Source organism: Triticum aestivum, chromosome 3B (assembly GCF_018294505.1).
Source record: "Triticum aestivum cultivar Chinese Spring chromosome 3B, IWGSC CS RefSeq v2.1, whole genome shotgun sequence".
NCBI classification, from domain to species: domain Eukaryota; kingdom Viridiplantae; phylum Streptophyta; class Magnoliopsida; order Poales; family Poaceae; genus Triticum; species Triticum aestivum.
Genome location: NC_057801.1, coordinates 57,266,294 through 57,280,628, shown reverse-complemented (window position 1 = coordinate 57,280,628; position 14,335 = coordinate 57,266,294). Strand labels below are relative to the sequence as shown.

The 14,335-nt window shown below is 46.1% G+C and overlaps 1 protein-coding gene across 2 annotated transcripts; it reads left to right on the top strand.

Annotated features, from left to right (window-relative positions):
* The first annotated feature begins 308 nt into the window (after nt 1-308).
* LOC123068550 (uncharacterized) lies at nt 309-5,499 on the top strand. Of its 2 annotated transcripts, XM_044491155.1 has the most exons (3): nt 323-2,093; nt 2,845-2,938; nt 5,064-5,499. In XM_044491155.1, exons 1-2 carry the CDS (start codon nt 413-415, stop codon nt 2,889-2,891), a joined length of 1,728 nt encoding a protein of 575 aa, XP_044347090.1. In that variant the 5' UTR covers nt 323-412; the 3' UTR covers nt 2,892-2,938; nt 5,064-5,499. The 2 variants fall into 2 exon arrangements, with proteins under 2 accessions (XP_044347091.1, XP_044347090.1); XM_044491156.1 differs by lacking the exons at nt 2,845-2,938; nt 5,064-5,499 and having other exon boundaries at nt 309-1,559; nt 1,696-2,008.
* The last annotated feature ends 8,836 nt before the right edge of the window (nt 5,500-14,335 follow it).

Below are 14,335 nucleotides of genomic sequence, written 5' to 3'. Positions count from 1 at the left end.
CTTGCATTGCTACACTTTGCCACACATTTTTTCAAGTTTGCCTAAGATTAGTTTATCAAAATAAAAGCCACAAGTTGGCAAGCCTAAAAAAATCTTGCCATATTTTTTGTGTGTATGCCATGTGGGGCTCTAGTGTGGCTTGCTTAAGATGTGGCTTGAATCAAACACTCACCTAAGTTAGTCAAATTTGCCTAACCTTAGGCGCGACAGTCTTTGACAAAGTTAGTCACGAACCAAATAGCCTCAAAGTTACGTACTCCTAGAAACAAAGTTATATAATTAATCATCATGAGGTAAATCCCTAAAAAATATCACGAGATAAAAAAAAAGTAAAAGCATCGAATCGAGCCATGTGTGTTCCAGGTTCACGGGCGGCGCCTCCACTCCGTTCCATTCCAAGCAGGGCGCCGAGATGAGCCGCCGCCGCAGCCCACGCCTGAATCCCCACACCCACACCAGCCAGGCCAAGGCGAACGCCGGAATGGCCATCCGCCGTAGCCCGCGGCTCCACCACCAAACCCCCGTGAGCATCGGAGTTACCCGCCGACGCAGCTCGCGGCTCAACCCCCAAATCCACATCGGTGAGGAGGGCGCCGGGTTGACCCGCCGGCGCAGCATGCGGCTCCACCGCCAAGTCCACGCGAGTGAGGAGGGTGGCGCCGTAGTAGGCCTCCGTCGCAGCCCGCGGCTCCACCCACAGATCCCCGTGATCGAGGAGGACGCCGGAGTCACCCGCCGACGCAGCTTGCGGCTCAATCCCCAAATCCTCGCGAACGAGGAGGGTGGCGCCGTGATAGGCCTCCGTCGCAGCCCGCGGCTCCACCCCCAACTCCACAGGAGCGAGGAGGGCGCCGGAGTGACCAACCGCCGCAGCACGCGGCTCCACCCCCAAGTCCACTCGAGCGAGGCGGGCTCCGGAATTCCACGCCGTCGCCGCCGCGGCGGTGCCTCTCCGGCTGCGCCTGCCTCCCTGCCGGACGACGACGATATGCTCCGGGAGATCCTCATGCGCCTGCCGCCTCAGCCGTCCTCTCTCCCGCGCGCCTCCGCCGTCTGCAAGCGCTGGCTGCGCGTCGCCACCGACCCCCGGTTCCTCAGCAGCTTCTCTGCCCACCATCGCAAGCCACCCCTCCTCGGCGTCTTTGAGAGAGACATGTACAACATCGTGTTCACTCCCGTCCTGGACCCTCCCAACCGCATCCCTCCTGAAAAGTTCCACACTCGGCGTCAGATCCATGGCTTCCAAAAGGCCGAACTGCTCGGATGCCGCCACGGCCGCGTCCTCCTCCTGGAGACGGACTGGTTCATTGTGTGGGACCCCATCACCAGTGAGCATCACCGTGTCGACATTCCACCAGGGTTCGATGAGTTATGCTACTTCTATGGGGCTGTGCTCTGCGCTACCGCCCATCAGGTGCACGGTAGCTGCCACTCCAGCACCTTTAATTTGGTCTTGATGTCCCCATGCCAAGGCCATCAAGCCGGTACTCCACCCATCGCTTGTGTATACTCCTCGGAGACTGGGCAATGGGACAATCTCATCTCAACAGCCGATCGATGTGAGTTTGTTAACTGTAATCCTGGGATCCTTGTTGGTAATGTCCTTTACTGGTCGTCTAAGAGGGTGAGGGCCCAATCAAATTATTTGAATTTGGATGAGCTGGCAGATGACATAATTGAGTTTGATTTGGATAGGCATAGTCTTGCTGTGATCAAGGGCCCTCCAGGTCTGAATTATTCCACCACGCATCAGATAATCAAGGCAGAGGATGGTGCTCTTGGTCTTGCCATATTGTCTCATGGTACATTCGAAATGTGGCAGAGAAAGGTTGGCTATCACGGTGGTGCCACATGGTTCCTGCACAAGACCTTTGAAATGCATACTGTTCTTGGGCTCCCTCCCCAGGTTGAAGGATCGGTGAGAGGGGTCGAAATACTTGGGTATGATGAGGAAAATGGTGTAATGTTTTTATTTCTGGACGACAATGTCTACATGGTTGAAGTGATGTCAATGAAATCCTTGAAAATTTATCAAAGCAGTTATCAAAGTTATGCCAATGACATTCATCCTTTCGCAAGTTTCTATGCACCAGGTGACTGCTCATCCTTAGTCCTTGTGTTGTGGTAGTAACCAAATCTAGTAATATTCTAGAATACCTTCGTTGTGCTTCCCCAATGTTCATTAACAACTTAAACTTAATTAGAAATTGTTCCTTCACTAGTTGGACAAACTTGTATCTGTACTGTGTTTTTATGTTTTTGCTCTTCAGAGATACCAAATCAAATGTCAAATGAGTAACTCAGCTGGTCTGCTGTGTCCTCTAAGCTAGTTATGTTTGTTTGTCGGGTACCATCTGTTTTGGTCTTGATTAATGTTATCTCCATAACAATAACTTCTCCTTAATCTATACTTTCTGAAATAATAGGTTTTTGGGCACTTGTTGAAGGTCCCTTCTGCAAGTGACTAGTACACTTGTATGCCACACAAATAAACTGGATTTCTTGTCTCTAGTAGGCTAGATTCATTTATAGCTGAACACCAAAAAAATCACTGTTGTTTCTAGAATTTATTAGTTTGGGCATGTTTTGATTTTTGTATGCTTGATATATTGGATTAATTTTAGGCATTTTTTCTTATGAGCTAAAGCTTTCATTATGACGTAGCTTAATATTACTGTTCTCAGGAATGGTCTTCACATTTTAAAACAGATGTCATCTTGTTTATATATTGTTAGCATCAAAAGTGGGTTATAAATATCTATAAAAACTGTGAGAGCTAATGCTTGGTGCTTTATCTATGTAACTAAATCACTATTGCCCGACTTCTTATGCTTCTGGGCGTAGCCATTCCTGGTGGACGCGATGGAGCTGGGATACTGCAAGATACGTAGGATGGCTGTCTGGTCTCGTGTGGTAATATGCTGGAATGGTCCTAAAGGTAACATCTTTAGGATATAGTTTGTGAGATCTGGATTATTTGGTTTTTTTGTATGGAAGATTTCTGGCTGCCAATGCAGGCAGCCTGCATGACACAAACTATTGCCCATTCGGCTATAGGGATTCATGCATGTCAATAGCACATACACAAATTTTAAACGATGATGACGTCAAGGCAAAATGACTGTCCCTTTTGGGTCGTAACTCGTAAATGATATCCAGATGTTGCACATAGTGTTGTTGCTGTTAATATTACCTGCTTGTGCCTGTTTGGCCATGCTAGAGTTTTCCCCTGGTTTTGCTACTTCATAGTCAGCTAGCTGAAAGCAAGACATTAGTAGCATTTTTTGAAAAAGAAAAGCCAATAGTATGCCCAAAATGCATGCTTAGGGGAACTTCTCCTATGAAGAGCAATGTAGATAAAGAAAAAAAAGCATATATGGATTCCCTACTACTAGCTGGACACCAAATATGTGACAAAACCAATAAGATCTGTTTGATTTTTGTCTACGTACAGGCATAGTTAAAGAAAAGGCACGCCTAGGCTCTAGGCGATAGAAAAATGCCTAGCGCTTAATATGTGCATAATTACGCATAAGCGTGCACTTTGGTCAGAAAGCACAAGGCAGTGGCAAAACGAACAATTAACGGCTAGCGCTTTTTTTCTTAACTACGTATGCAGGCGACACGGTGTATCATTGACATCAGAATATTCATACTAAAACAAGTGATTTACCTCGATGATAACTTTCGTAGACTTCTGCCCAATCTTTGACCTTAAATCAGAGCATGGTCCCTTGGGCTTGTTTGTTACTGGCTCATTCAAACCATCATCTGCAATTATTTTATATATTTTTTATGGAGGCTAGATTTGCACTTGGCACTAAATATGCTGAATAACCATTTTGTCGAAATAAACATTTCTGCATCATGAACATGTTAGGCAAATCAGAATGGGATTTCCAAGGCCCATAATTCAGAAAATGTAAAACTTCATTACATTACCTGGTGAACACAGAAAAAAGGTATCTTCACATGTCAGAGCACTCTATAACATGGCCAATCAAAATCAGTAGAAACAAGGGAGATGTTTACCATCTTCATCAACGAAGCCTTCAAAGTATTCTGCTCTTTAATTTCACCCATCTCGATATCAGCACGTTCAGCATACTCGTTCACCTTCATGTATTGGCAAGTGAATCTACACAATATACGGGAAAGCTTGTGAGCAGTGAGAACATAACAACGTTAGCGTAAGTCTCATACTCGGCACTGCTTACTTCTTCGGTTCTTCCTATTCTATCTCAGGTGCCACGTCATCTTTTTCCATGTCAAGGATTGTATCAAAGTGATTGAAGGGGTCATTATAAATGTCACCATAGACACCTTTCCTCAGACTTCCCTTTGGTTCGCTTTCAGCACTGACTGATAACAGGAAGATGTTCAAACATGGGAATGTAATCAATGTATGATAGACGAGCGATAGAGATTATCAGAAGAAAAATAAAATGGCCTTCTCTAGTTGAGCAGCCTTTTCAGCTTTCTCTAATCTTCGGAGATTGCGCTGAGTGTTCTTCCAGGGGATTGTCATTATCTTCTCTGTAACAGACAATAAGAATATCTGGCTGCCAGCGCATGCAGCCTGCATCCCATGAACTATTTCCCATTCGGCTATAGGGATTCATGCATGTCAATAGCACACAAACAAATTAAAAACAATAGTGACGCCAAAGGCAAAATGACTGTCCCTTTTGGGTCGCAAATGATATCCACGTGTTGCATATAGTGGTGTTGCTGTTAATTATATATTACTGCCTTCTGCCTGTTTGGGCATGCCTAGAGTTCTCCCTTGGTTTTGCCAGAGTTAGCTAGCTGAGAACACGACATTAGTAGCATTCAACTATCTCACCCAAATAATGTACATTGTCAAAAGGCTTCAATGGTGTAATTCGCTGTCATTTGTAATCCTAGGAGATATAGGGAAGAGTATGATATCTGTTACGTTTTACGAGCTTGCACACACATCTTGCCATAGGCTTTTTTAACCGTGTATGCTGCATACACATCAGGTTCTGCATGTATGTATACTATATTTACTAACGGATTGGCAATTTTGTTGTCTGCAGGTGAAGTAGTGTGCTGTTGCCCCTAGTCCCTACCGAGTTTGTCGCGTTCCATCAATGTGGTCGGCAGTGTATACGTTATGTGGAAGAAATTGCTGAGCATGTGCCTTCGTTGAGTAAGTTTGTAATGTGACAAGATGCATTTTAATACCTAAACGAGGGAAGTAGTTCAGTTTCCCCAAGACATCATAGTTCACTTCAGATTCCGTTGCAATATCTTCTTTTACATGGTTGTGCTTGGCAGATCTTTATTTGTAAGCACACTAGTATGCACCCCGTTTAAGTATGAACTGTTTAATTTCCGTTTTTATTAAGTATGAACTCTGGTATGTAGTAAGAACTTCGGCAAGCTTTTATGTATGAACTCCGGTGATCTAGTTTAAGCGCGAACTGCAAGTTTGAATATGCGGTATATGTTTGAAGGATCTATTCTGGCTCAGCGTCCGGCGTCCTGCAAAATTCGTTTCCGGGATACCGTAAACGATTTTTCCGGGATGGCTGTTTACTGATCTGCTAGAGATGCTCTTATACCCTTGATGTTTCCGACGATGACTAAGGACTTCCAAATGTTTTGCCTTTTGCCTGTGCTTCAACCCGACCTGCATTGATGTTGTCCTAGCAACAACTAAAGCATCAAAGGGACGGGGAAAACAATACACTGGTAGCTCGGGCTACATGGAATTGATCCAGGCTACCCTTAGGGGTTGGGGTGGTTTTGTCGAGCCAGCAATCTATTGTAGGTTCTGATTAGGCTAACAAGTATCAGTTAAGTTCATGATCCTTCCCAAGCCTAATGGTATACGAGCATGCCCCCTGCCCCCCCTCCAGCTCAGCCAACCAGTTTGGTGTATAGTGATCTCTACCTAAATTACACAAAAAACGTAACATGAGAGGTCATATATATACCATCCTAGCTTAGGATGGACGTATTTACACGCGACTTTAATATCAAGATTGCCATTGGTGGCCGCCCAAAGCCAGTGAGATTGAGTAAAGTGGAGGCATCCTTTGCTGGTAAACAACCATCGATCTTTATTGAGCACTCAAGACAATACAATCACTTCCATCCAAGAATAAAAGGTTCCGAAAATTACACAGTTCATCGAGTGTTCCATTGATGTATAGAAGTTAACAAGAGTTGTTCAAAAAGAAAAGTTAATAAGATGTATACGAATTTGAGATTTGCATTGTACACATTTTAAAAAAAAAGTGCAAGACACAATAGATATGCTTTGGGTCCAAACTTTAGACCAGTTAGAAAAAATATGGTTTGGGCACAAATTTTGCAAGCTTCTCGTTGGTGGTCGTAGAGATACAGTTCCAAAAATCTTACCGTAAAATGGATCCCCCATTTATTTTGAGTAAAATACACCATAAGTCCTAAAACTATTCAGAGGGTGTCAAGTTAGTTCTAATACTACCAAAATGCTCATATGAGTTCCAAAAGTTTGCTAAGTGTGCCACCTGCAGTTCTATCCGCGCAGGTTCTATCTGTGTTGCATCATCTTTGACTCACACAGGTGGCAGGTTGACTATTTCCATGTGGCAACATTTCTTATAGACCACCCCAAAATGTCCCCTCTTCTAATTTTGTAGCCTTCCTCATTGCACAAAACCTACGTGGATTCCGTCTACTCATCAATCTGCCCAAGCCATCCATCCCATTCCCCCGATTCTCTCGCACGATCTGGTCGCCACCATCCCGCATCTACGTCATCGTTGGCCTTGCTCTCCCACGCGACGGCCCCAGACCCCTTCCCCATGCGGCGGCGGCTGCCTTTCCTGAAGTGCACGGTGACGGCAGTGCAGGTAGGAGGGCGGCAGTGGCAGCAAGCAGCAGGCAGGCTTCGGCCTCAGTCCTCCTTCCACCCCGACGCTAAAGTTTAAACAACTTCGTCCCCAGCTACTCCCCAGCATAGATGATTCTCCCTGAGCAGCGAAGTTAGATGTGTCAATGGTTCCAGCACATGTCGCAAAGGTTCATCACGTTCATGATGTTCAGGTTCCGAGTTGGACTGTGGCTGTTGGAGGAGGGGAGGAAGGAAAGGGAAAGGATGTATGCAAGGAGAAGGGCCACAAAATTAGAAGAGATGACCGGGGGCTGTGCAAAAAAAAAAAAATGCCGCATGTCAGTAGTCAACCCGCCACCCGTGCTAGTCAAAGCTGATGCAACATGGATAGGACTGCAGGTGACACACTACCAAACTTCTAGGAGGACTAAGTTGACACCCCTCGAATAGTTTTAGGACTTGTGTATGTTACTCTTTAATTTCTAGCGCACTAATTTCAGTCGCATAGGCACTAATTTCTACCAGAGTTTGTCTGGATAAGAAAGATTATACTACATGGCACCACCATAGGATCAATTGGATGTAATATAAGACCACATTTGGATCAAACATTGTCTAGCCGCTGAAATGACTATTCTGACTGTGCTCACCCAGCATGCCGCTTTTCTCCTAGAATTCAGTTAGTTCAGACCAAATAAGTTCCATTTTTCCTCTCTCTAATATGATAATCCGCATATCACTCAGGCAGGCCCAGACTTGCCCAGATTAATCTCCTGCTATTAATCTCAGGGACAAAAAGAGCACCAGCAGATCATAACCACAGTGCATCGACTGTGATGGTATACTTTTCATACCACATCTGAGAAGAATACACAAGCATATAAATTTAGGCGATACTTGGGCCCGAAACACACATTGCTGAAGAGAAGAGCTGCCAAGCACTACCAGTCTACCATACAAAGGAAACAAGATATGACTGAAATCCGACTTGAAATGTTACTTGGGGAAGCTGAACTTCCCTGGATTAGGTATTCAAAAGCATCTTGCTACATTAGAAACTTGGCTAGACTAAGACATGACAATTTTTTTAAGATAGCATATAAAAATAGCAGACACCATTGATGTGATGTGACAAACTCAGTGAGAACTGCAGCAGCCATTCCTTCACCTGTTTGGAAACAAAATTATCAATCTTGTCATTAGCCTGATATTGAGCAGCACCTATATAAAATAATACTGCACAGTGCATGAACAAGCTTTGCATAACAAACTCGTGATCAGCTCTGCAACATAAACAAGAGCTCTATAACAGATATCATATTCCTGGCTATATCTCCTATGAATACCAATGACAACAAAATAAGTCCTTCAGTCTTTTTTTTTTTGCGAGGAAGTCCTTCAGTCCTTTAACATGGCTTGTGAGTGGGGGATTTGAATGATGCGACTGTTGTTTCTAATAACAATTAGACTACTGATAACTTGCTTTCAACTTAACAATTATGAAACAGCTAAACCAAGGGAGACCTATGTACATGGCCTCGGCACACAAAGATAATTTGAACGCCATCACAATATACAACAATTGGATCATGAAGTGCCAGAACAAGGAACTTTCCAAAGCCTGGGCAAAGCACAAGTCAGAGTGCTCAGGATGCTATTTTTTATTCAAAATTACGACAAACAGTCAATTGAGGAAACGCAGTCCAAATCTCACAAACTATGTTCCGACGATCTTCTTACCCTTTGAACCATTTCAGCACATTGGCCCATCAAACCAGGCAGTCAACCTATGAATCATGTAACAGTTCAATTCCATTACCTCCACCAACAACGGCTGTGTCTAGAAGTATAAGAAGTCAGACAATTAATAGTTTTGAGCCCCTTCTCCAAGACCGAGGTGTGGGCAGCGGTGTCCGTGTGCGCGTCGCCGGCGGAGAGGGCCCTAGGGCCTGACGGGTTCACGGCGTGCTGGCACACGATCAAAGACGACATTATGGCAATGTTCGAGGGGATTTCGCGTCGATTAACAAGGCTATGATCACCCTGCTGCCCTAGAAGAATGAGGCCGTACAATTAGGAGATTTCCGGCCAATCAGCCTCATTCACTCTGTCGCCAAACTGATCGCAAAGGTGCTCTCGATGAGGTTGGGGGACGTGATCGATCAGCTGATCTCGCCGGCAGAAAGCACTTTCCAAAAGCGTAAGGGGATCCATGACAGTTTCCGGTTTGTTCAGAGCAAGCTTCTGCACAGGAAAAACAAGTCGGCGTTGTTGATGAAATTAGACATAGCTTTGACAACGTCTCCTGGGAGTATCTCATGGAGTTGATGCAGCAGATGGGCTACCCGGCGCGCTGGAGGGGCTGCATTGCACTCCCGCTCTCCTCCGCAGAGTCCTCATGCCTCCTGAACGGCGTCGAGGGTGCGATCATCCAACACTGGAGGGGACTATGGCAAGGCGATCCGCTGTCGCCACTGCTATTCATCCTGGCGATCGATCCCCTGCACCGACTCCTCGAGGCAGCCACGCGCTCGGGCACCCTGCACCCGCTGCCTGCCGGAGTGGCGGCTCCGCGTCAGTCTGTACGCCAATGACGTGGTCGTCTTCATCAACCCAGCGCGTGGGGAGGTGGATGCGTTCGTCCAGCTGCTCGGGGGGGGGGGGGAGGTGGTTTGGTAACGCCTCTGGGCTGCACCTAAACCATGCCTCTGGCTTCCTTTGGGACCAACCGGGACTAATGGGCTGCCTTTGGTCCCGGTTTGTCCCACCAACCGGGACCAATGGTGGTGGGACAGGAGCGAGGCCCATTGGTCCCGATTCATCCCACCAACCATGATCAAAAGGTCCAGGCGAACTGGGACCAATGGCCCACGTGGCCCGGCCGGCCCCTGGGGCTCATGAACCGGGTCCAATGCCACCATTGGTCCCGGTTCTGGACTGAACCGGGACTAATGAGCTGACCCGGCCTGGACCATTGCCCTTTTTCTACTAGTGACCTTGATCTTTAACCCCACAATGTGAACTGCATCAACCAAATTGTTACCATGACATACAATTATTCTTCCTTCAGTTCCAAATGATCTGTATAACTAAAAAAAATGAACCAGTGTTAAATTCCCTGAAGAGAGCGTTATTTTGAACCAGGATTGCATTTTTTTATGATGGTAAATGCAATCACTAATTCAGTTCAAAATCTATCCTTCTGGCTGAAGAAGCCTAGACATGTAACAGAAGAGTATGCGATGAAAATCAAATCTGTAATATTACTTGGGGAAGCTCAAATCCACCAGACTTTTGGTATTCAAAAGCCTCTTGCTACATTAGAAACGTGGCTACAATAAGACAGACACTCAACATGTACATGACTCGGTCAATCAATATGTGCATGACACATCCAATTTGAAAGGGTCCCGATAACTGCCACACGTCTGGTGTATCGGGTAGTCGTGCCACACACCTTGTGTGGCATGGACAACAACCAGCCCGCACGACCACGTCCGGGCGCGCAAAGGCACGACCCGCACGTCCGGTGTGTGGCAACCCCGCCCAGACGCGGGCCAGAGGACCCAGCAGCCTGCACGATCCAGACGTCGCGGCCTCTTCTCCCACCTCCCGAATCCCGACTGCCGCCATCTTCTCCCACCTCCCGAACCCCTACCTCCATCCCGGCCTTCTCTGGTTGCCATGGCAACCAGAGCAGATCCGTAGGGCCTTCCCACCGCAAACCACACCCCCACCCTCCCCCACCCCACCCCACCCCTCCCCACCCCCAATCCAACAACGCCCTCCAAAGACGACCAGAAAGCAGGTGAATCTCCCGATCTCCCTACTGCTTCTCATCCTTCTACATGGCACATAAAATTGCAAAATTACCGACGAGGTTGGCAACTAGATCCATCCTACAGGGATAATACACTACATGGGTTGTGTGTCTTCGCAGTTGCCAAGCAGAATACACTAGACCTGCCATGTACTACATTAGAGATAACCGTAAGTTCTCAGTAGATTGATGCACGTAGTTGGTAAATGAATGGATGTGTAGGAATCCATAAAAAGGTAGAGAAAATTGAGAAAATTTGGAATAATGGAGGGTGTGAAAATTAATTTCCACTCGTGTCTAACGTCAGTTGCCACCTATCATTGTCGTCAACTGCCACCATGTCAACTTATTGCTTGCCATCCTATTGTAGTGGCTGATGCCATCGAATCGAACAGATAGCTAGCACCCAGATTTTAGAAAAGATAGTGGATGTACATGTCCTACTAGCCATGATATGCTGGTTGCCTACACATGAAAATGTGATAACACTGACGTGTTAACTTCTACATGCAAGCAGCACAAGGATACATTTTTTGTGGATTGTTGATGCGTTCTTGTTCATGCAGTGATTGATAGCACATTGGCAAAAACGAGACGCGGAAAAGAATGAGTCACGGAGATGGCGCTGATCTTTTCGGTTCTCAAAGGCTAGAAACGCCCCCTTGGGATGCATCAGAGTACAGTCAACTCATTTCTGCAGGGCCGTTGCTGCCACTACTAGAACAGTACGCAGGCATTGGTATGATGCATGATAACAAAGAAAAAGAACATTTGCCATGTTCACGACGATGAAGATGACATTCTACTTATGTCCTACACTGTCATTTTTTCGCAGGTTCTTATGACCAAAACACACTCAGGGGGGCACCATGGCAAGTTCAGTCATAGGGCGCTAACACTGACAAATGTACGGGCAGCCAACTTCAAGTAGCTAATGTGGCAAATCAAGGTAACGCATACGAAAAAGAAACATACTGGTCTGGACATGAAAAATAAACTTGCAAAGGATGGCAAAAGACTCACGAGTTATGTCGAAAAAAATGCAGAGCCTTCGTGTAGCACGTGGCATCAGGCGGCACCCATGTACCTGCCATCGACGTCATACATAGGTGAGTCCATAAAAAGTGAAGTTGCGGACGATGAATTAGCAGAAGGGGTATAGTTGACAACTGCAGTTGCCATGAGTAAACAAACTGCAGTTGCCATGAGTTGAACATCCCTGGTCAACTGCAATTGCCATCCCTGGACAACTACAGTTGCCATCCCTGGACAACCGCAGTTGCCATGCCAGGATAACTGCAGTTTCCATGCCTGGACAACTGCAGTTGCCATGCCAGGACAAAATGCAGTCGCCATTTATTGACCAACAACTATCATGCTTACAGGTTATTACAGTGGTGCTACCCCGGCAAACATCTCATGGCAAGCTTCACATATTGCAGATAGAGCACGTCTTTTTGGTGTGACAGACCACAGAAGATGGGCACATGCAGCACAATAAGGTAAGGAAAATTTGAACCGCAAAATAGCGCTGCATTTGTTTTTGTGGAAATAGCACGTGACAAAAAAAAGATTTGTAGTGGTGATGGTGGAAAAAATCAAACGGAAAACGCTAACAAGTGGTTTGTGCAATGAGTCATATATTGTTTTCGGGATTTGCCAACTGCTAAAAGCATGTGTGCAGCACTAATGGTTGATCGCATTTGCCTAGTGAGCTCAAGCCTAGAATACAAAAGTTTTGATGCTAGAACACACTGGTTGCCATGTATTGGCAGCAGTATTTGCCATGTATGTAGGACTACAGCTGCCATGCATATAGAATCCAAGTTTTTGTACTAAAATGAGCTGGTTGCCATGCATTGGCAAAAGTAGTTGCCATGTTTGTTGGACTGTAGTTGCCATGACTAGACAACTACAGTTGCCATGCATGTCCACAGGCAGACTCACGGCTTGCTGTTTGAATGATGCCATGCCAGATCACTTGAAGTTGATGTGATCCGTTACGATAAACATGTTATTCATGGCAAAATCTTACGCTCATACATGTTTTTTTCTATTACAGGGCCTACAACTACATTGAACAGCAGCGCAGGGACATCTACTGCGGGGAGCTCTGAGCGCACGGAAGACGTGTTCCACCAGCCTGCCGACAATCATGAGGCAAACAATGTCGAGTCAGAGTCGGAAATGGCAATCATTCCAGCAATACCGACACGCACCCCTTTGAACACAAGCACTGGAAACACTCAAGTAGATGAAACTGCCGCCGATACTGAAGTGAATGATGAAACTGATGACGAAGCACAAGGGGATGACGATGATGGGAAATCAAAGATCGTGGTACCTCAGCCACCGTACGTTGGGCAGAGATTTGAATCGTTTGCAGAAGCATAGGAATCCTACCAGACATATGCAAAGTTCCATGGGTTTGCGGTCAACACCGAATACCATAGGAAAATTAAGAAAACTAATGAGTACAGCAGAGGTGATATGAGGTGCCACAAGGCACGAAGGAACAAGAAGGGAAAAGGTGTGCGCCTGTCGTTCCAGAACGAAAGAGAGGTATCATTCTCAAGATGGGATGCCCTGTCCGGTGTAAGCTGAACGTAGATGGAACACAGTATGTGGTCACTGAATATTTTGACGAGCACAACCACAAACTCATAAAGAAGTTCGACCTGGTGAAGTTTCTGACCGCCCATAGAGGATTCACCCCACTCGAGAGGAAATTCATAAAGCTGCTACATGATTGTAACGTCGGTCCATCAAGAATGGTGCAGATACTATCACTCGTCCACAGCAAAAATGGGACTTTGAGTAGCATGCCCTACATACCAGCTGACGTCACAAACCTAAAGGCAAAATACCGTAGAGAGAGCAAGTTGGCTGACATAGAAGCCACGATGGCCTACTTCGATGAGAAAGCAAAGGAAGATCCAGATTTCTTCTATAGGATAAGGTTGGACGATGAGGACCATGTCAGGAACATGTATTGGGTGGATGGTGCTGCAAGAAGAGCCTACAAAAATTTCTGAGATTGCATTTCATTCGACGCGACGTATCTCACTAATATGTACAAGATGCCGTGCGCTCCATTCATAGGAATAAATAACCACAATCAATCGTTGCAGTTCGGGTGCGGGCTTGTTTGGAACGAAGACACGGATAGGTACGTTTGGCTGTTCAAGACCTTCCTGGAGTGCATGGATGGACTTTCTCCGATGAACATAATAATAGACCAGGATTTTAGTATGCGTGCAGGCATAGAGGAGGTCTTTCCGTTGGAAGTGCACAAGCACTGCAGGTGGCACATTATAAAGAAGGACGAGGAGACGCTAGGACCGTTCTTTGTTGAGCGTCCGGAGCTGCACAAGGCATTCAAGCTGTGTGTGGACCACAACTTGACGGTGGAGGAGTTTGAAAGGAGTTGGATGGCCATGATTGAAACATATCAAGTCCAAGACAACGAGACTCTTGCTAGCCTGTGGGAGAAGCGAATGTATTGGGTGCCGGCCTACTTCATGCAGTGCTTCTTCCCTTTTCTGCAGACTACGCAGCGCAGCGAGGGGTTCGATGCTGTTTTGAAGCGGTACGTGAGCCCTGGCAACTCATTGCTACAGTTTGCCAAGCAATACACAACTTTGCAACAAAAAATACTGGGATCT